The following is a 22,666-nucleotide window of genomic DNA, read 5'->3' on the forward strand; positions in this document are numbered from 1 at the left end:
ATTGTAACTTAGGTTAGGATTTATTTCACAGGTACATTTCTCTTTATTTTAGCTAGGTAAGCTATTAAATAGTTAATAACTATTTAATAGCTATTGTACATGGTTAAAATAAATTGAAAGGTACCTGTAAAATAAAAATAAATCCTAAGATAGCTAGAATATAATTATTATTTATATTGTAGCTATATTAGGGTTTATTTTAAAGGTAAGTATTTAGTTTTAAATAGGATTCATTTAGTTAATAAGAGTTAATTTATTTAGATTTATTTAATTAATATTTAAGTTAGGGGGCGTTAGGGTTAGGGTTAGGTTTAGGGGTTAATAATTTTATTACAGTGGCGGCGGCGTAGTGGGGGGCAGGATAGGGGTTTATAAATTTATTATAGGTTGCGACGGTGTAGGGGGGGCAGATTAGGGGTTAATAAATGTATTATAGGTGGCGACGGTGTAGGGGGGGCAGGATAGGGGTTAATACATTTAATATAGGTTGCGGCGGGTTCAGGGAGCGGCAGTTTAGGGGTTAATACATTTATTATAGTTGCGGTGGGCTCCGGGAGCGGCGGTTTAGGGGTTAATATGTATAGAGTAGCTTGCGGTGGGCTCCGGGAGCGGCGGTTTAGGGGGTAATAACTTTATTTAGTTGCGGCGGTGTAGGGGGGGTCAGATTAGTGGTGTTTAGACTCGGGGTACATGTTAGGGTGTTAGGTGTAGACAGCTCCCATAGAAATCAATGGGATGTCTGTCAGCAGCGAACTTGTACTTTCGCTATGGTCAGACTCCCATTGATTCCTATGGGATCCGCCGCCTCCAGGCTGGCGCTTTGAAAACCAGGTACGCTGGGCCGTAAAAGTGCCGAGCGTACCTGCTAGTTTTTTGATAGCTAGCAAAAGTAGTGAGAATGTGCCGCACTTGTGTGCGGAACATCTGGAGTGACGTAAGAATCGATCTGTGTCGGACTGAGTCCGGCGGATCGAAGCTTACGTCACAAAATTCTACTTTTGCCGGTCTCGAGCCTTTGATAACTAAGGCGTATCAGCCTCGCCACAAATACGCTGCGGAATACGCAGCGTATTTGAGGTTGACGGCTTGATAACTAGGCCCCATAGACATTATGTGACACCACGCCACCACTGTTTCACCACCAGACGGCCACTGCTTCTTGTGGGGAGTGGCTGCAATAGTCAGTCACTAGGAGGAGATTACCAGCAGGCAATCAGGGTGGTGGCTCAGGTGACTGACTGAGAAAGACACAGCACTGCAAACAGTGCGGTGGGCATCAGACTGAATTAAAGTGACACAGATCTAGTGTGTTGGCGCACAACGACCTTGAAACGCGGACAGGTGGCAACACTAATACCGGATGTGACGCCTCAAGGGAGCCTGCGCTACGGTGAGGTGACACCATCACGGGAGGTGTCACCCGGGCTTGGGACTCCCCCCATTGAACCCTCTGCAGGGGCACAATTCTGAAATCTGTAGGATGCACTCTGTTGGGGCAATTTGTTTTTAATATACAAATTAACATTTATGGTTGATTACGAGTGGAGCGCTAACAGTTACACGCAAAACAAAGTGTCAGGAAACGCATCAAAAATAAATGTAAAAGTACAGTTGCACTCATAATATTAAAAATGTGTGTGTGTGTGTTTATTGTGTACACATAAATACATATGTGTACATATGTATTTATGTGTTTATATGAGTGTATATGTCTTTACAGACATATATACACATAAAATCACATAAATACAAATGTACACTTATATAGACATATACATAAGTGCATTGGAGCCCTTTGCAGTTAAGTATATGAAAACATATATATAAATATATACTTCATGTAAATCTGCCCTCCAACGGCCAATCACCCGGATGTTCTGTGTAAATAATATAGCTTCACAACAACAGCAAACAAACCAGGATTTCTTCAAAGTGAGTCAAGTTTATTGACGTTTCGGGGAGTACACCTCCCCTTCCTCAGAACATAAAGTGTACAAATACACACAAGTTTATATAAGTGAACTAATACACAGTAACCTTCTACATCCTGTTCAAAAAAGGCGCCAACATTACATCATGTCCGGTTACCCCATAGCAAGACCCGGAAGTTTACATATCAACCACTTCCAGTGTCGTTACACCATCTATTATAAACCAAGTGTTCAATATCAAACATATTCATTAACATACTCAATTTCAAATTTAAATATACAAATTTCTGTGCCCACACATATATGCATCAAAATAAAATATCAGGAAACATCTTTTATTTCCTCTCTCACCTCAGTGATCGCTACTTACTACTAGCGTGTATCCAGATTCGGAAGTTATTTCACTTCCGGTTCCGGTTCATGCTGATGTACGTTAGTACTGGCGTCATTTCATCTTAATGTTTACCAACAATCTTGTGTCATATCCGTGCTTCCTAGACATCACAAAATGTGTCATAAATGAAAACATTTACACCTTCACTTAACAGGTAGTATAATGTGGACACTACACTCGTGGACCATTGGGAATAATGTCATCAAAAACAATAGTGAATCAAGCATACATAACATTGAAAGTTGTGACAAAAATGAACTAACAAACTGAACAAACATGAAAGACAGGTAACAGCTTGTGCCATATACTTAATCACATGGACCCCTGCACTGTACCTTCTAGCAAAGGGTGTAACCGGGCATGATGTATTGTTGGCGCCTTTTTTGAACAGGATGTAGGAGGTTACTGTGTAGTAGTTCACTTATATAAACTTGTGTGTATTTGTACACTTTATGTTCTGAGGGAAGGGGAGGTTTACTCCCCAAAACGTCAATAAACTTGACTCACTTTGAAGAAATCCTGGTTTGTTTGCTTTTGTTGTGAAGCTATATTATTTACACAGAACATCCGGGTGGTTGGCCGTTGGAGGGCAGATTCACATGAAGTATAGCTGGATATTATTTTGCGAAGAGCCCCCATTTGTTTAGATTTACAGGACATCTCCTTCCATTTGTTCCTGGGCAATCTTGTCTTTGGACGCCTGAGATTTGTTTTTAACTGTGATACAGGGAGAATTCCGTAACAGCGTACAGTGGATAGAGTTCATCCTACACACCAACCTAGTGTGTTTGTGGATCAAGGGTGAATATGTCAGAAGGGACATCAAGCATTGAGGATGCAACAGTTCAAGTGAAACAAGCACAATCTGGTACTGTTTCTTTAACAACGGAGGATGCAGCCAGGATTCTATTTGCACCCATTTTACGTACAGTAAGTGAGACCCCTACAAATTTATATTTCTCTCTACTAAAATTGAAGAAAAGGGAGGTGGATCTTTCTTTACATGGTAGCTATATTACTGAATATTTTCGTACTAATCAGATACCTAGAAGTTTTAGAGTACGTAATATACCAACATTTGGTAGAGATAATATAGAATTTAAAAAGGAATGGTGTAACATTCTCAACAAATGTAATTGTATTGGTTATTGAGGAAGTAACATCATTATTACAAATGTTGAGAACTGAGATTAGAACTTTTGAAGAGTCACACATGTGCACACTCACTGAGGACACCAGAGAGGACTGGATACATAAACTGGGTACACAAATAGACATTTACAATAACGAGCTGATCACATTTAAAAATCGGAAACTTGATACTCTGAAAACTGATTACGAGAAGGGCAGGGTGTATAGGTGGCTGACAAGTACCAGTGAGGGACGACCGCAGAGACGAAACAGAGCCAGACAGGTGACTTTGACACTGTAGATTCCAGTGGGGCGGATTCAACAGATAAAGAGAGAGAAAGTAGAACAGCGGAATGTGATAGCCCTGAATCACAATCCTTCAATCGTAGGACTGATACAGACAGTAGATCTTTTTTAGGGGTGCAAACCCCATCTCGAGGGGAAGGAGGTGGAAACAACCTTTTCTCAGGTCGCAGAAGGGTCGGCCACAGACCTCCACGCAGGGGCAGGTAATGGAAGAAGCGGATATAATCAACTTAAGCTCACACACCCTCAATGAGCATGAAAGAAGCCTGCTTAATTAGGGCCTCTCCTTTGTTCCCAATAAGAGGGTCAGTGAGCTTGATTTCATGATAGACATGAACAGATTCACTAGACAATTGAAAGTGAAGGAATTCTTCCAACACCATGATAAATGTGTTGGTAGAGGCTTTCACATTTCGGGGCATGAATCTAGATTTGACCCTACTAATTACAGTTCAAGTATTAAGACCTTTGTTCATATTGTTCAAGAACAGGAATTAGATAGATTTCCCTCTATTATATGGAGGGATAATCTGACCAGAAATCAACGGGATGTGATCACGAGCCTGCAGGACGACAGTACTATAGTGATCTGCCCTGCTGATAAGGGCGGCGCTATAGTGCTGTTGAACTATGAGGATTATTGTGATGATAATTTATCACAACTTCAAGATCTCAATACCTATCAGAAATTGACATTTGACCCTACTGATAAGTTCAGGAGACAATTGCAGGGCCTGATTGACTCAGGAGTAACACATGGGTTCTTAACGGAATCATTGGGTAAGCAGATGATGACTGCTCCGGTGATTCCTATTTATTATATACAATACCCAAGATTTATAAAACACTGAAAATGCCGCCAGGCCGTCCAATTGTCTCCTCACGTGACTCACTCTTGCAACCTGTAGCTCAGTATGTTGACTTTCTACTGCAGCCAGTAGTACAGGGTACCAAAGCATTTCTCCTAGACTCCAGTGAATTGTTAAGACAACTGAAAGGGTTGCAGATAGCTAAACATGATTTATTGGTAGTATTAGACGTTAACAGTCTGTATACTATTATTCCCCATCAAGTAGGTTTGGATACCATGAGAGAACTGTTGGTAGCCTCAGATAAATATGTTGGTCCTCCTATTGAATATCTTGTACAGTTGGCAGAATTCTGCTTGACTAAAAATTATTTTATGTTTGAAAAATCCTTTTATCTTCAAGTAGCAGGCACAGCGATGGGGTCTAATATGGCCCCATCGTATGCCAATTTGTTTATGGCAGGTTTTGAGAACCGCTACCTATGGAGCAACGATGTACCTCAAATAATTTTTTACAAGAGGTACATCAATGACATCCTTCTGATTTGGAGAGGTGACTCAGATAGTCTACAGGATTGGTTCCAAAGATTCAATAACACTGATACTACTGTCAGGTTTAAGATGTCATTTAGTAATCACCATATTTAATTCTTGGACCTATTGATCACCAAGGAACTCACTGCCTTAGAGACCTCATTAGTTGCCATCCTCCCTCTCTGGTCAGAGGAATTATAAAATCACAGTATATTAGAGCTATCAGAAACAATTCTAGTAGAGAGAAGGGGGAGTCACAAGTACAGGAGATGCAAGATAGATTTATATAACATTATAAAACATTAGCTTAGCGCTAGCTTTATAACACAAAGGGCTAGATAGATATTTACCTAAGAAAATTACTTTTACAGAATGCCACTCCTTGCTCTACTGAGCGGGTCTGTTTTTTTCAGAAGCGTATCGTGGGATGCTGTCTATTCACAGGCGGCCCGACCATGCCATTAAACTCAATCTAACTCGCTCCTGCTTCCAGACCAGGTCGGGAGCGAGCTAGATTGAGTTTAATGGTGCGGTCGGGCCGACTGTGAATAGACAGCGTGCCATGATGCGCTTCTGGAAAAAACAGACCCGCTCAGTAGAGTAAGGAGCGGCATTCTGTAAAAGTCATTTTCTTAGGTAAATATCTATGCAGTCCTTTGTTTTATAAAGCTAGCGCTAAGCTATTGTTTTATAATTCTGCACTGTGTGCAGAATTATATAACATTATTTGGTACTTTTACTGGCCCTTTAATGGGGAATTTAGTTTTGAGATTTATGCTCCTTTAATTGAAAACGTAATTACTAAGTGATTGTTTATGGCTTCTGGACAGATTATTTGAAAGAAATGGTAACACATTGCATCACTGAGATGAAAACTAAAATGATCTGCAGTCTTAAAACCATTTTACTTCCGGTAAATTATAAATTTTAAGATTTTCATTTAAGTATTGTTGCTTTGTGCATGGTCAAATCTACAAACACAGAGCAGCTGCTTTACATTCAACAAAAAGTGCAGGAAGTCAGGATAAAAGCTGCATTCATTGGCCAGCTGTGCAATTATATGAAGCAACTTACAAGGGTCGGGGGCATATGTGAATATTTTCCTATAGGCAATATATGAACAATTTGCTGTATATTAGAATAAACCTATTATCTTCAAAGACAAAAAAATAAATGTAAAAATGTGCTTCAGTAAATGTGACACTGGGTCACATGCCCACTTTTTTTTGCAACTAAAGAGAGAAAGGAAAAAGCATCTAATTACAGTCATCCCTTATGAAAAAGCCAAATGCCTCTTTAAATGGAATGAATCAATTTAAATATGAAAAATAGGCAAACTATGAACCGTAGTTCGAGAGTAAACTTTGTTTAGGATGTTACATAATTCTGCACATAAAAAAATATTTTAAAATATAGAATTAGGCAGATGTCCTTTAAAGCAGCCAACAGCTTTAGCTAGAGCACGAGTGCGCTACATTAAGCTGAATGATCAGGAGTGCTATGGTTAGACAGCAAGCCTGTGACGCGGTTGTTAAAAAAAAAAAATGATGCTGAAGAGAACGTCTGCACTCGTAAGGTAAGTAAAGTTATTGCTGCCTAAAGGCTGTGACACAGTGTGTCCTGCCTTTTCATCTCTGAGCACTCTGCTACGTCAGGTCGCGTAGCTAAGCTCTCAGAGATTAAATAATTGAACTTCAGATGCGGTGCGGTGCGAAGCAGCAGCCTCGCGCCGCATCGCTTGCAGTGTGTCACAGCCTTAATTCTATATTTTGATATTTTTTTTAAAGAAAAAGTGAATAAAATGTAATATAAGGTGTTTATCCCTTTTTATGTATAACTTTTAGCTGCATATCGTTTCCTACAACCTTGTTTTTGAACAGGTTCAGTTTGATCTTTAACACTCACCTAGTATCCTGCTCATTCAAAAAAGGATACTAAGAGAAGGAACCACATTTGATAATAGAGTTGCACTGAAAAGTTGAATCAAATTGTATGTTCTATCTGAATCAAGAAAAAAATTGATTTCATGATCCATTAAGAATTTAAGATGGCGCATTAACCATATTTTGGGCATAAACTCTGTCAGGTCTTGCAATAATTTCAGTGATGCCATTGGAATTCTGGTGAATTCTGATCCAGCTGCATATTGCAGTTGCAGGAGATTAAGAAGGTCATAGATTTCTTTCCTACAAATAGCTCATCATATTTACACAAAACATGTTCAGTGGTTTTGAATTCTGATTGATTTTAAAGTAAAATATGCAAAATATGTCAAATAAATTGCATTGCAATGTTTTCCTAAGCAGAATTAAATGGATAAATTGTACTTGTGTACAAGGAAAATATTGTCATAGAAATGAATCAGCTTTAAATATGTCCTGTCCCCCCAAAAGTGACAAGAAGTTGATATACTTTCCGTAACAAAATATTGCACAAGCTATTACTTGGCATGTGGTAACAAACAAGAGATTTATCACTAATCATCAACAACATGGCAGATCACACTTGCTACAACAACTTATGTGCATCTAAACTGGCATACACTGAGCAATCAGGGTTGAGTACCCTTAAAAAGGCATTAAAGGGACATGATACCCAAATGTTAAAACACTTGAAAGTAATACAGTATAGCTGTGAAAAGTTGACTAGAAAATATTACCTGAACATCTCTATGTAAAAAAGAAAGATGTTTTACCTCATTGTAAAGGACTTTAAGCAGCCAATCAGTGTGTCTGTCCCAGGACTTGCAAGGTAGCGTGCCTCATGCGCACTCATGTTATTTCCCTATTCAGTTTACTATGAAATATCATGAGAGTTAAGTGAAATCTCATGAGATCACAGTAAAACAGTTCATGACCTCTGCACTACTGATGCTAATTGGCTGCTTTTGATTTTTTCCATTTTTTTTTTTGTACCTGCAGCTGGGCAGTAACTGAAGTATAACTGTTTACACAGCACTTACTATGGTGAGCTGAGGAAGTTGTGAGGTAAAATATCTTCCTTTCTTTCATGTAAGTGGCAAGAGTCCATGAGCTAGTGACATATGGGATATACATTCCTACCAGGAGGGGGCAAAGTTTCCCAAACCTAAAAATGCATATAAATACACCTCCCACAACACACATACCTTAGGTTTACAAACTTTGCCTCCTATGGAGGTGGTGAAGCAAGTTGTGCTTGATTTCTTCTGTGATATGCACTTCTAAGCATTCTGAAGCCCAATTCCTCTCAGAGTACAGTGTTTGTCAGAGAGATGTGAAGGGAGTATTGCCTGTTGATTTTATGGTTTCACCCATGGGAAATCTATTTAAAGGCTCTCTGTAATCGGTCGCAGGGATTCATCCCCCGCCTCCCTTTTCAGATCGACGTTATACTCCTATACCATTACCTCTGCTGATATTTTTTAGCACTGGTTTGGCTGTCTGCTATATGTGGATGGGTGTCTTCTGGTATGTATGTAATGTATCAGTTTTTAAAGACCCACTCAGCTATGTTTGGTGCTTTATATTATATTGTAACCTTTTAAATATATGTATTTGCTTATATTTGCTTATATTTGCCATGAGTCAGGTCTATGTCTATTTCCCTTTTTTTTTCAGAATATCAGTTTCAGTATGGAAATTATGTTTGGGAAGATTATTTTTCTTACCTGGGGTTCCAGTTCTTCTAATTTGACTTTGTTTTCCAAATTTTCGCAGGCAAACTAGGCTCGCAAGGATGCAAAATGCCTTTTTTTATTGCGTTATTCATGGCGCAAAATTTGTTTTGCCGCAAAGTTGCGTCTATGGGCAAGTCTCATCATTTCCTGCGTCTCTGTTGACGTTACTTCTTTTGGTGCGAAGTCGCGCTTGTTATGGCGTGAGTTGAGTCATTAGCTTTGGCACCAAAAAATGTTTCACTTCCTTTTGCGTCATGCGTCATACTTGGCGCCAATAGTAAAAAGCAAACAGCAGCACTCCACATAAATAATAATTACCAGTTCTTTTATTGCAGCATAAGCACAACTGAAGCAGCGACGTTTCGGACTACATGTCCTTAATCATACTATACATACATCACTTCACCTTCCACATTATATACCCAATAGGGCACACCCACAAATAATTAACCCTCTGTATTCCACAACAATACTAACTTTCACCACAGCATATGTAAATATCCTAGCTATTTTCATACAAATGTGTAAATACACAGAAACATTTTATTCTCTCTTACAAATAAAATGAGAAAAGCAAATACACCGTTATTTGGAGAAATCTTTATATAACAAGTAATTACTTTTATTTGATTTTTATACAAAGGGGTATCTTTTATTCAAAAAGCAACAAATCTTGGATAAATGATACCCAGGGACATAACTATCACTTATCTTTAATTTTGTACATCCCAAACAAGGGTAACAACCCCTATTCTTTTCTGTTATATAGCTTTGCCTATTCTTTTTGGCAGTACCAATATCGGCTTTAACTAAAATATCTCTTAAATGAACCCCTCTTTTATAGGCAGGCATTGGAAAATCTTGAACTTCTTGTATATTCGGATTACAATTCTTTAAAATATACCAATGTTTACGAATAATTCTTTGAATTTTGGGACTCAATGCTGCTCGCCAGTAACAAATCATTTCTATCAGTCCAAAAAAGCTAGACTCTCCTCACTATGGACTAACGTGAATTTAATTTTTAAGGTGTCAGAATTTAATGATTCCACAGATTGCAACAGGCTTCCAATGTCGCCCAACCATATGCCAAACACATCATCAATATAGCGCCACCATGTGGCCCAATACTGTTTAAATAAATCATTGTTATATACCAATTTTTCTTCATCTATATTCATAAAAATGTTGGCATATGTAGGGGCGACATTGGAGCCCATTGCTGTACCTTGTTTCTGTATATAGAATTGATCCTGGAATAGAAAATAATTGCACCTTAGTATAATATCCAACAATTTTAGTATAAATTCCCTCTCATCTCCAGTGTATAAATTGAGGCTGGAGACATCCATAATAAACAAAATGCACTTATTTAAGGGAACAGAAATTATTTTCCAATTTATTCAAAACGTCCCCCGTGTCCTTGATATATGATTGGTATTCTACCACAAACCTCCTAAGTATTCGGTCTAAATACACTTAAACATTCGAGAACACACAGTCAACACCAGCTACAGAAGGTGGAACGAAGACACGCAACACACGCCAGAGGGGCGGCATGACCCGCCGCAAGAAGTAGGTAATGGCGATAAAAGGGAAATACCGAGTACATCAAAACCAGAGACAAAAAATTAATTGGTGATTAACATTTCTGATCAATCTTTGACTGAAAAAGAGCTTTGTGTTTTAAACAAAGGACTTTCTTTTTGCCCTCAAAATAAATGTGATTTTTTCCAGTTTGATCAGGACTTAAATTGCTTGTTTAGAAATATTAAACTAAAGTCCTTTTTTGCATTGAAAAATGAGAGTATCACTTTACCAGATAATCATTTAATTGATACATCTAAAGTTGTGGCATTGTTAAGCACAAAATAATTACAATTAAAAACAATGAAAAAGTTTAATCCCCAGTATTACCATAAGAGTGTGGACACATTTATGTCTCTAGTGAATTCAGATATTAATAAACTTCTAAAGAAAAATAGTGGCATTAATACTAAATATAAACAGAGAGTGTCTAATTTCTCACAAGAGGAAAATGATAGTATATTAAGTATTAAGAAGAATGATCAGATAGTAATTAAATCAGCAGAAAAGGGTGGAGCCACAATTGTTCCGAGTAAGAGTTATTATAATATCAGAAATTTTGCGCCAACTATCTGATAGAGAGGTTTACCAGCCGATTTTATACAATCCTGTATTCAAAAGGAGATCACCTTTTGTATTGATGTTGCAATTAAAAGGGGTATTGTTGGGTGTGAGGAAAAGGAGTTTTTGATAAATAAACATCCGAGAACACCAGTAATATATACATTACCAAAAGTACATAAAAATCTGGCAGAACCGCCAGGGTGCCCGATTGTGGCTAGTGTTGACTGTGTGTTCTCGAATGTTTCAGTGTATTTAGACCGGATACTTAGGAGGTTTGTGGTAGAATCCCAATCATATATCAAGGACACGGGGAACTTTTTTAATAAATGGGAAAATATTTCTGTTCCCTTAAATAAGTGCATTTTGTTTAGTATGGCTGTCTCCAGCCTCTATACCTCCATCAGTCATGATGGGGGGGGGGGAGTAGTGAAATAGATAATGGCTGACTCCAATTTATAGAAAAGCCCTTCTCTTGATAATGATAACAGCAGCCAAAAAACGAATTCCAAAATACTGGAAAACCCAAACAATTCCATTGGTGTTAGAATGGAAAGCCCAAGTAGACGACCTTTTGATGTTGGAAAGATACCACTACCTAAAAACACACCAATTAGAACACCATGAGATGATATTAGCAATTTGGAACCATAAAATCTAGATAACAACTCATCTTGCCCCTGGTCAATCTGAGGTCAATAATCCCCTCCTACCCTCTCCCCCACCCCCCCTTTCTTTTCTTTTCTTTCTTTTTTTTTTTCTTTTTTCCTCTTCTCATTTTCTCCATCTTTCTCTTTTTCTAGGTTCTTTATTTCTCTCTCTCTTTCTCCGGTACCTCTTTCAGACACTCTTTCTGGAAGATAAGTTTTTCAACTATACATTCACATAGCTCACAAACTAAAAAAACTTTAAAACTGCTAGAATCGCAAAAGACAATGTTTGTTATATAATTGGTTTGGCTAAAGTATGTTATCTGAAATATGTGTAACACATGGACAAATAGTCCTCATCCTTTTTCTTTGTATGCAGCATAATATATGTATCATTGTCATTGTTGAATAATATAATAAAGATTGTTAAAAAAAAAAAAAGTACAAGTGAAAACTAAGGAGAAAAATAAGGATAGACTGGTGTTTGTTAGCAAGTACAATAAATTGATTCCCAAAATTCAAAGAATTATTCGTAAACATTGGTATATTTTAAAGAATTATAATCCGAATATACAAGATTTTCCAATGCCTGCCTATAAAAGAGGGGTTAATTTAAGAGATATTTTAGTTAAAACTGATATTGGTACTGCCATAAAGAATAGGCAAAGCTATATAACAGAAAAGAATAGGGGTTGTTACCCTTGTTTGGGATGTTCACATTGTAACAATATGATAAAAGGATCAAATTTTGTTCATCCCCAATCTGGTAAAAAAGTTTGGATTAGAGATTTTTTAAACTGTAATACCAAATTTGTTGCTTAAATGCCCATGTGGGCTTATTTATATAAACGACCCATAGAGCAAGGGATAGGATAACTGAACACAAGTCGAGCATTAGGAGAAAAAATTTAAAGTCACCAGTAGCTACCCATTTTTTAGAGGCTCAGCATGGAGTCAGCCAACTTAGATTCCAAATAATAGAACCTAAACCCCCCTGTAGACGGGGGGTGGGGTGATAGAGAGTTATATCTCAAACAAAGGGAGGCATTTTAGATATTTAATCTAAATTCGTTGGTACCAATGGGTATGAATAAAGAGTATGATCTGTCAGTATTCTTATAAGAATGAAGGTACTTGCAAATTGAGGTCTATATACAAATTTAAAGATAAGTGATAGTTATGTCCCTGGGTATCCTTTATCCAAGATTTGTTGCTTTTTGAATAAAAGATACCCTTTTGTATAAAAATTAAATAAAAGTAATTACTTGTTATATAAAGATTTCTCCAAATAACTGTGTATTTGCTTTTCTCCTTTTATTTGTTAAAGAGAATAAAATGTTATTGTGTATTTACACATTTGTATGAAAATAGCTAGGATATTTACATATGCTGTGGTGAAAGTTAGTATTGTTGTGGAATACAGAGGGTTAACTATTTGTAAGTGGGTGTTCCCTATTGGGTATATAAGGTGGAAGGGGAAGTGATATATGTATAGCATGATTAAGGACATGTAATCCGAAACGTCGCTGGTTCAGTTGTGCTTATGCGGCAATAAAAGAACTGGTAATTATTATTTCTGTGGAGTGCTGTTGTTTGCTTTTTATTATTGGATATTGACATAGGGATTGTGCAGTGCCCTATTACAGCTTGCACCCAAGATTTGAACAGTGAGTGCTGGACTGTCTTTATATTTTCATACTTGGTGCCAAACATTTATTTGTATGTTATCCCTCTTCCTTTAATGCTTCTGGTTCTCTTTATATCTTAAAGAGCTAAGATGCTTACATTTTTGCATATACTTTAGAATAAGCATTTTTTCCCCATTCCTGAGACTGCTATATGAGGAAATTGGATATTTTGTTTAAATGTTATTTTTTTTATTTATTTTTTTACCATGCTGGCTGAACACAGTTCTACTAAAGCTAAGTGTGTTTGTTGTAAATTAGCTGATGTTATTTCTTCAGCTCAATTATGTGGCATCTGTCATGACAAGCTGTTAAATGCTGATAATGTTTCTATTAGTACAAATACATCGTCTGTTGTTCCTTCAACATCTAATGTACCTGATATTCCTGCAGATGTAAAGAATTATATTGCTGCAGCTATAGAAAAGGCTATGTCTGCTATTCCGCCCTCAAATAAACGTAAAAGGTCTTTTAAAACTTCTCATAATTCTGATGAAATTTGTATTGACCAACAACATACTGAAGTATCCTCTGCTGATGAGGATCTCTCTGGTTTAGAGGATCCTGAATCAGACTCTGAAATTGATGAATCTTCCTATATGTTTACGATTGATTATATTCCTTCTTTGTTGAAGGAAGTTTTGGTTACTTTGGGTATTGAAGAGTCTAGTCCTCTTGATAACAAAGCCAGTAAACGTTTGAATTCTTTTTTGAAACCGCCAAAGGTTGCTCCTGAGGTTTTTCCTATTCCAGATGCAGTCTCTGATATGATTACTAAAAAATGATCTAAGCCTGGTTCTTCTTTTAATCCTTCTTCTAGGTTTAAGAAGTCGTATCCGTTACCTGTGGCTAATTAAGAATTTTGGGGGAAAGTCCCTAAAGTTGATGGGGCTATTTCCACTCTTGCCAGACGTACTACTATCCCTATGGAAGTTAGTACTTCTTTTAAGGATCCTTTAGACAGGAAGATTGAATCTTATCTCAGAAAAGCTTATTTATATTCTGGTTATAGTCTTAGACCTGCCATTTCTATGGCTGATGTGGCTGCTGCTTCAACTTTTTGGTTGGAAAGTTTAGCTCGTCAGGTAGAGGATCCTGATTTGTTTAGCATTGTTCTTCTGATTCAACATGTTAATCATTTCATTTGTGATGCTATATTTGATGTTATTAAGATTGATGTTAAATCTATGTCTTTATCTATTTTAACTAGAAGAGCTTTATGGCTTAAATCTTTGAATGTGGACATGGTGTCTAAATCTAGATTACTATCTCTATCTTTCCAATGTAAGAATTTATTTGGTTCTCAATTGGATTCTATTATTTCCACTATCACTGGGGGGAGGGAGTCTTTCTACCTCAAGATAAAATGTAAAGCTCCTAATCATTTTCGTTACTTTCGTCAGAATAAAGAACAAAAAAAAACACTCCTTCCCCTAAGGCCTCTGGTTCCAATTGGAGACCATCTTCAAATTGGAATAAAACCAAGCCTTATAAAAAAAAACAAATCCAGCCCCCAAGACTGCATGAAGGTACGGCCCTCAATCCAGTTCAGCTGGTGGGGGGCAGATTGAAATTATTTCAGGACGTTTGCACAGGTTCTGTTCAGAATCAGTGGATTCAGAATATTGTGTCTCAAGGGTATCAAATAGGTTTCAGAATAAGACCTCCGGTAGGAAGATTCTTTCTTTCTCATGTTCCAACAAATCCTGTGAAGACTCAGGCTTTTCTGAAATGTGTTTCAGACCTAGAGCTTTCAGGGCGACTGTACCAGTTCCTCTCTCAAAAAAGGGTTTAGGGTTCTATTCAAATCTATTCATTGTCCCAAAGAAAGAGAATTCTTTCAGACCAGTTCTGGATCTGAAGTTTTTAAATCATTTTGTAAGAGTCCCAACTTTCAAGATTGTGACTATATGGACTATTCTGCCTTTTGTTCAGCAAGGGCATTTTATGTCCACAATAGACTTACAGGATGCTTATCTTCACATTCCAATTGATCCAGACCACTAGCGATTCTCTTTTCTACACAAGCATTATCAATTTGTCACTCTTCCATTTGGCCTAGTGACAGCTCCAATAATCTTCTCAAATGTTCTCGGTGCCCTTCTATCTGTAATCAGAGAGCAGGGTATTGCGGTGTTTCCTTATTTGGATGATATCTTGGTACTAGCTCAGTCTTTTCATTTAGCAGAATCTCACACCAAACTAGTGTGGTTTCTTCAAAGGCATGGTTGGAGGATCAATTTACAAGAGAGTTTTTTGATTCCTCAGACAAGGGTCACCTTTTTAAGTTTCCACATAGATTCAGTTTCCATGACTCTGTCTTTAACAGACAAGAGGCAAATGAAATTGGTTTTAGCTTGTCTAAACCTTCAGTCTCGATCATTCCCTTCAGTGGCTATATGCATGGAAGTTTTAGGTGTTATGACTGCAACATCGTACGCAATCCTCTTTGCTCATTTTCATATGAGACCTCTGCAGCTTTGCATGCTGAATCAATGGTGCAGGGATTATACTCAGATATCACAACTGATATTCTTAAATCCCAACATTCAAATCTCTCTGTCTTGGTGGTTGGACCATCATCGTATTGTTCGAGGGGCCTCTTTTGTTCGTCCTTCCTGGACTCTGATCTCTACGGATGCAAGTCTTACAGGTTGGGGAGCTGTCTGGGGTTCTCTGACAGCACAAGGGGTTTGGAAACCTCAAGAGGCGAGGTTACCAATCAATAATTTAGAACTCTGCGCTATCTTCAGAGCTCTTCAGGCTTGGTCTTTATTAAAGAGAGAACTTTTAATTCATTTTCAGACAGACATTATCACAACAGTGACATATGTTGATCATCAGGGGAGACTCACAGCTCTTTAGCAAGGAAAGAAGTATCTTGGATACTTTCTTGGGCGGATTACAACTCTTGTCTAATTTCTGCAATTCATATCCCAGGTGTAGACAATTGGAAAGCAGATTTTCTCAGTCGTCAGACTTTGCATCCGGGGGAGTGGTGTCTCCATCCAGATGTGTTTTATCAGATTGTGCTGATGTGGGGTCTTCAAGAAATAAATCTGATGGCCTTCCGTCTGAACAAGAAACTTCCCAGATACCTTTTCAAGGCCAAGGTTCCTCAGGCGGAGATGGTGGATGCTTTAGCAGTTCCTTGGTTTTACCAACCTGCTTACATATTTCCGCCTCTAGTTCTTCTTCCAACTGTGATCTCCAAGATCATAATGGAAAAATCTTATGTGTTTCTGATAGCACTAGCATAGCCTCACAGGTTTTGGTATGTGGATCTTGTCCGGATGTCCAGTTGCCAACCTTGGCCACTTCCTTTAAGGCCAGACCTTCTGTCTCAAGGGCCGTTTTTCCATCAGGATCTCAAATATCTAAATTTGAAGGTATAGAAATTGAACGCTTAGTTCATAGTCATAGAGGTTTCTCTGACTCAGTGATTAATACTGTTACAGGCTTGTAAATCTGTTTCATGGATGATTTATTATCGGGTTTGGAAAACCTATATTTCATGGTTTTCATGGTTAGAATTCCTAGGATTTTACAGTTTCTTCAGGATGGTTTGGATAAGGGTTTGTCTACAAATACTTTGAAGGGACAAATGTCTGCTCTTTCTGTCTTATTTCATAGAAAGATTGCTAAACTTCCTGATATTCACTGTTTTGTTCAGGCTTTGGTTCGTATCAAACCTGTCATTAAGTCTATTTCTCCTCCTTGGAGTCTCAATTTGGTTTTAATGATTTTGCAGGCTCTTCCTTTTGAGCCTATGCATTCTTTTGATATTAAACTACCTACTTGGAAATTGTTATTTCTTTTGGCTATCTCTTCTGATAGAAGAGTTTCTGAGTTGTCGGCTCTCTCTTGTGAGTCTCCTTATCTGATTTTCCATCAAAATAAAGCTGTTTTGCGGACTTCTTTTAAATTTCTGCCTAAAGTTGTGAATTCTAACAACATTAATAGGGAATTTGTTGTTTCTTCTTTGTGTCCTAATCCTAAGAATTCTCTTGAAAGATCTCTACATTCTTTGGATGTGGTAGGAGCTTTGAAATACTATGTTGAGGCTACTAAGGATTTCAGAAAGACTTCTAGTCTATTTGTTATTTTCTCTGGTTCCAGGAAAGGCCAGAAAGCCTCTGCCATTTCTTTGGCATCTTGGTTGAAACTTTTTATTCACAAAGCTTATTTGGAGGTGGGGCAGTCTCTGCCTCAGAAAATTACAGCTCATTCTACTAGATCAGTTGCCACTTCTTGGGCTTTCAAGAATGAAGCTTCAGTTGATCAGATTTGCAAAGCAGCAACCTGGTCTTATTTGCATACATTTACTAAATTTTACCATTTTGATGTATTCGCTTCTTCTGAAGCAGTATTTTGTAGAAAAGTTATTCAGGCAGCTGTTTCAGTTTGATTCTATTGCCTATGTTTTGAGTTTTTTTTATTTTGTTTTTTAAGAAAACTTAATTATTATTTGGATTTAATTTCTCAGCAGAAATAGCTGTTATTATTTTATCCCTCCCTCTCTAGTGACACTGTGGATTTCCACATCTTGAGTATTATCCCATATGTCACTAGATCATGGACTCTTGGCACTTACATAAAAGAAAACATAATTTATGTAAAAACTTATCTGATAAATTAATTTCTTTCATAGTGGCAAGAGTCCATGAGACCCGCCCTATTTTTTTTTGGTGGATATGAATTTTTTGTATAAAAGCACATTATTTTTCCAGTTCTTCTTTTTGTATGCTTTTTTTACTCCTTTTTACACCTCACTGCTTGGCTATATGTTAAACTAAGGTATGAGTGTGGTGGGAGGTGTATTTATAGGCATTTTGATGTTTGGGAAATTTTGCCCCCTCCTGGTAGGAATATATATCCCATATGTCACTAGCTCATGGACTCTTGCCACTTACATGAAAGAAATTAATTTATCAGGTAAGTTCTTACATAAATTATGTTTTTTACATAAAGATGCTCGGGTGATATTTTCTTGCCATATTTTTACAGTTATGCTGCATCACTTTCATATGTTTCCCTGTATTTATTATTATTTAAAAAAACTTTGTAATGCACCTTTATTATTTATTTTGCCTGCAATTGCCTTTCTGCCACTACCACCAGAAAGGCTGGAGCGATTTAAATAGTAAGCAGAACCTTGACGCATTTTGTACAGTGATTGGTTGATATTTGCAAGAGTTCATATATATTTTCCCTAATTGGCCACATCAAAAGGAAATGAGATTAACAACTTTTAATAGGCTTTACAAGGAGTGTGTCTCAAGTCTTCAAAAAAATAGATATTTTTCTAGGAAAATGGCAGGTTTAAATGCTTTTAAAATATTATTTATTTTGCATGCAGATAGTTTGCAATGCAGTGAATAATTTCTGATATATAAATAAAAAAACAACAACCACCATAATGTCCCTTTAATATATACCTGTAAAAAAAGTGGGAAACCCCCCCACAAATTAAGGTGACATGATAGAGCATACAATTTTAAACAAATTTCCAGGTTACTTCTATTATCAAATATGTTTAATTTTACTACTATCCTTTGTTGAAGGAACAGTAACTAGACGCACTGAGAGCCAATGACAAGAGGCATATACGTGTAACCACCAATAAGCAGCTAGCTCTCAGTAGAGCATTGCTGCTCCTGAGATTACCTGGGTATGCTTTTAAAAAGTGATCCCAAGATGTAACAGGAGTAAATTAAGTTTTTTTTGTTTTTTTTTTAAATAATAAAAAAAATCACATGCTCTATCTGAATCATGAAGGTTTAATGTTGACTTTACTGTTTCTGTAATTTGAATGTTAAAAATTGACTGAATATTTGACAGATTACAAATTTCATTATAAACTAAAATAAGGAGTTCCTACTGTTATAACAATAGGTGACTATTTAGCACTATCACAAAATGCATATTTTTTTTGTTCCCATAGAAGTCTATTTTGAACTTAATATTTGTTATGTTACAACCAAATTGCCTAGTTTGTAATTAATTATATATTATTATTATTTTTTTCCACGGCAGGGAATTTCAGTGGCTTAGTCACCTGCCTATCACTGGCAATCTGGATGCTACCACAGTACAACAGATGAAAGTACCACGATGTGGCATGAAAGATACAGAAGGTCAAACAGGATCTATTCAAGTTCAAAGGCGCAGGAAACGCTATGCAGCTAAAAGTGAGTTATACATAAAGGGACGGTAGATACTTTATCCTTGTTGTTTCACAGTCTTGTAGCCACTGTCATTTTGTTAGCAGATATTGATCTGCAGTTTTTATAATCTCTGCTGTATCAATATAGGGCATATCTGTTGCAGTTTTTGGAAGTTTGCAATGTTCACTTCCATTTCTCAGAAGTAGAAAACCCATAATTTTCAATAATCTTTTGTATTTGTGCAAGTAATTCCCAAATTATAAGTTAAAAAAACCAAGTGTGACTGCATGTAGTGTATGTGTAGTTTTACATGTATTGAGGTTTTTTCTGTATTTTTTATGATAAATAATATTTATTGATTGTTTCACTCTTTATCTACAAGAAATGACAAACTTCTTTAGTCAACCAAATACATCTTAAGAGATTGTTTGCTGTAGCAGTATTATTTCTTCGGACAGGAAAACTTTCATACAAACAAAAAAAATTGTTATAATCTGCAGAGGTTTTTATCATAGCAGGAATACTTCTTATATTACTGCCTGTTATCTGTTTACATTGTAATGGCTGGCAAATAGACATAGATTATTTACAGGCTATTACTGTAACAGAACAACTTCATAACTGCTCCAGTTTCCTTATTTCCCTTCACAGACGGGGAGTTTTAGGCAAAGAACATTTTTTCTCCAACATAGGTGTGTCCGGTCCACGGCGTCATCCTTACTTGTGGATATTCTCTTCCCCAACAGGAAATGGCAAAGAGCCCAGCAAAGCTGGTCACATGATCCCTCCTAGGCTCCGCCTACTCCAGTCATTCTCTTTGCCGTTGTACAGGCAACATCTCCACGGAGATGGCTTAGAGTTTTTTAGTGTTTTACTGTAGTTTTTCATTATTCAATCAAGAGTTTGTTATTTTCAAATAGTGCTGGTACGTACTATTTACTCAGAAACAGAAAAGAGATGAAGAATTCTGTTTGTATGAGGAAAATGATTTTAGCAACCGTAACTAAAATCCATGGCTGTTCCACACAGGACTGTTGAGAGCAATTAACTTCAGTTGGGGGAACAGTTTGCAGTCTCTTGCTGCTTGAGGTATGACACATTCTAACAAGACGATGTAATGCTGGAAGCTGTCATTTTCCCTATGGGATCCGGTAAGCCATGTTTATTACGATTGTAAATAAGGGCTTCACAAGGGCTTATTTAAACTGTAGACTTTTTTTGGGCTAAATCGATTGATATTAACACTTATTTAGCCTTGAGGAATCATTTATTCTGGGTATTTTGATTTAATAATATCGGCAGGCACTGTTTTAGACACCTTATTCTTTAGGGGCTTTCCCAAAGCATAGGCAGAGTCTCATTTTCGCGCCGGTGTTACGCACTTGTTTTTGAGAGGCATGGCATGCAGTCGCATGTGAGAGGAGCTCTGATACTTATAAAAGACTTCTGAAGGCGTCATTTGGTATCGTATTCCCCTTTGGGTTTGGTTGGGTCTCAGCAAAGCAGATACCAGGGACTGTAAAGGGGTTTAAAGCTTAAAACGGCTCCGGTTCCGTTATTTTAAGGGTTAAAGCTTCCAAAATTGGTGTGCAATATTTTCAAGGCTTTAAGACGCTGTGGTGAAAATTTGGTGAATTTTGAACAATTCCTTCATGTTTTTTCGCAATTGCAGTAATAAAGTGTGTTCAGTTTAAAATTTAAAGTGACAGTAACGGTTTTATTTTAAAACGTTTTTTGTACTTTCTGATCAAGTTTATGCCTGTTTAACATGTCTGAACTACCAGATAGACTGTGTTCTGAATGTGGGGAAGCCAGAATTCCTATTCATTTAAATAAATGTGATTTATGTGATAATGACAATGATGCCCAAGATGATTCCTCAAGTGAGGGGAGTAAGCATGGTACTGCATCATTCCCTCCTTCGTCTACACGAGTCTTGCCCACTCAGGAGGCCCCTAGTACATCTAGCGCGCCAATACTCCTTACTATGCAACAATTAACGGCTGTAATGGATAATTCTGTCAAAAACATTTTAGCCAAAATGAACCCTTGTCAGCGTAAGCGTGGCTGCTCTGTTTTAGTTACTGAAGAGCATGACGACGCTGATATTAATATCTCTGAAGGGCCCCTAACCCAATCTGAGGGGGCCAGGGAGGTTTTGTCTGAGGGAGAAATTACTGATTTAGGGAACATTTCTCAGCAGGCTGAATCTGATGTGATTACATTTAAATTTAAATTGGAACATCTCCGCATTTTGCTTAAGGAGGTATTATCCACTCTGGATGATTGTGAAAATTTAGTCATCCCAGAGAAACTATGTAAAATGGACAAGTTCCTAGAGGTGCCGGGGCTCCCAGAAGCTTTTCCTATACCCAAGCGGGTGGCGGACATTGTTAATAAAGAATGGGAAAGGCCCGGTATTCCTTTCGTCCCTCCCCCCATATTTAAAAAATTGTTTCCTATGGTCGACCCCAGAAAGGACTTATGGCAGTCAGTCCCCAAGGTCGAGGGAGCGGTTTCTACTTTAAACAAACGCACCACTATTCCCATAGAGGATAGTTGTGCTTTCAAAGATCCTATGGATAAAAAATTAGAAGGTTTGCTTAAAAAGATGTTTGTTCAGCAGGGTTACCTTCTACAACCCATTTCATGCATTGTCCCTGTCACTACAGCCGCATATTTCTGGTTTGATGAACTGCTTAAGGTGCTCGATAGTGACTCTCCTCCTTATGAGGAGATTATGGACAGAATCAATGCTCTCAAATTGGCTAATTCTTTCACTCTAGACGCCTCTTTGCAATTGGCTAAGTTAGCGGCTAAGAACTCTGGGTTTGCTATTGTGGCGCGCAGAGCGCTTTGGTTGAAATCTTGGTCGGCTGATGCGTCTTCCAAGAACAAGCTACTAAACATTCCTTTCAAGGGGAAAACGCTGTTTGGTCCTGACTTGAAAGAGATTATCTCTGATATCACTGGGGGTAAGGGCCACGCCCTTCCTCAGGATCGGCCCTTCAAGGCAAAAAATAGACCTAATTTTCGTCCCTTTCGTAAAAGCGGACCAGCCCAAGGTGCTACGTCCTCTAAGCAAGAGGGTAATACTTCTCAGGCCAAGCCAGCTTGGAGACCAATGCAAGGCTGGAACAAGGGAAAGCAGGCCAAGAAACCTGCCACTGCTACCAAGACAGCATGAAATATTGGCCCCCGATCCGGGACCGGATCTGGTGGGGGGCAGACTCTCTCTCTTCGCTCAGGCTTGG

The 22,666-nt window shown here is 37.7% G+C and overlaps 1 protein-coding gene across 1 annotated transcript in view; it reads left to right on the top strand.

The window, feature by feature from the left end:
• Nucleotides 1-22,666, top strand: part of MMP28 (matrix metallopeptidase 28) — a 248,459-nt gene that overhangs the window by 118,131 nt on the left and 107,662 nt on the right. The window contains exon 3 of the mRNA XM_053707424.1: nucleotides 19,282-19,436. Coding sequence (XP_053563399.1) covers nucleotides 19,282-19,436 — 155 coding nt within the window. The remainder of the gene's footprint in view (nucleotides 1-19,281; nucleotides 19,437-22,666) is intronic.

The sequence above is a fragment of the Bombina bombina genome, chromosome 3 (assembly GCF_027579735.1).
Source record: "Bombina bombina isolate aBomBom1 chromosome 3, aBomBom1.pri, whole genome shotgun sequence".
NCBI lineage: Eukaryota > Metazoa > Chordata > Amphibia > Anura > Bombinatoridae > Bombina > Bombina bombina.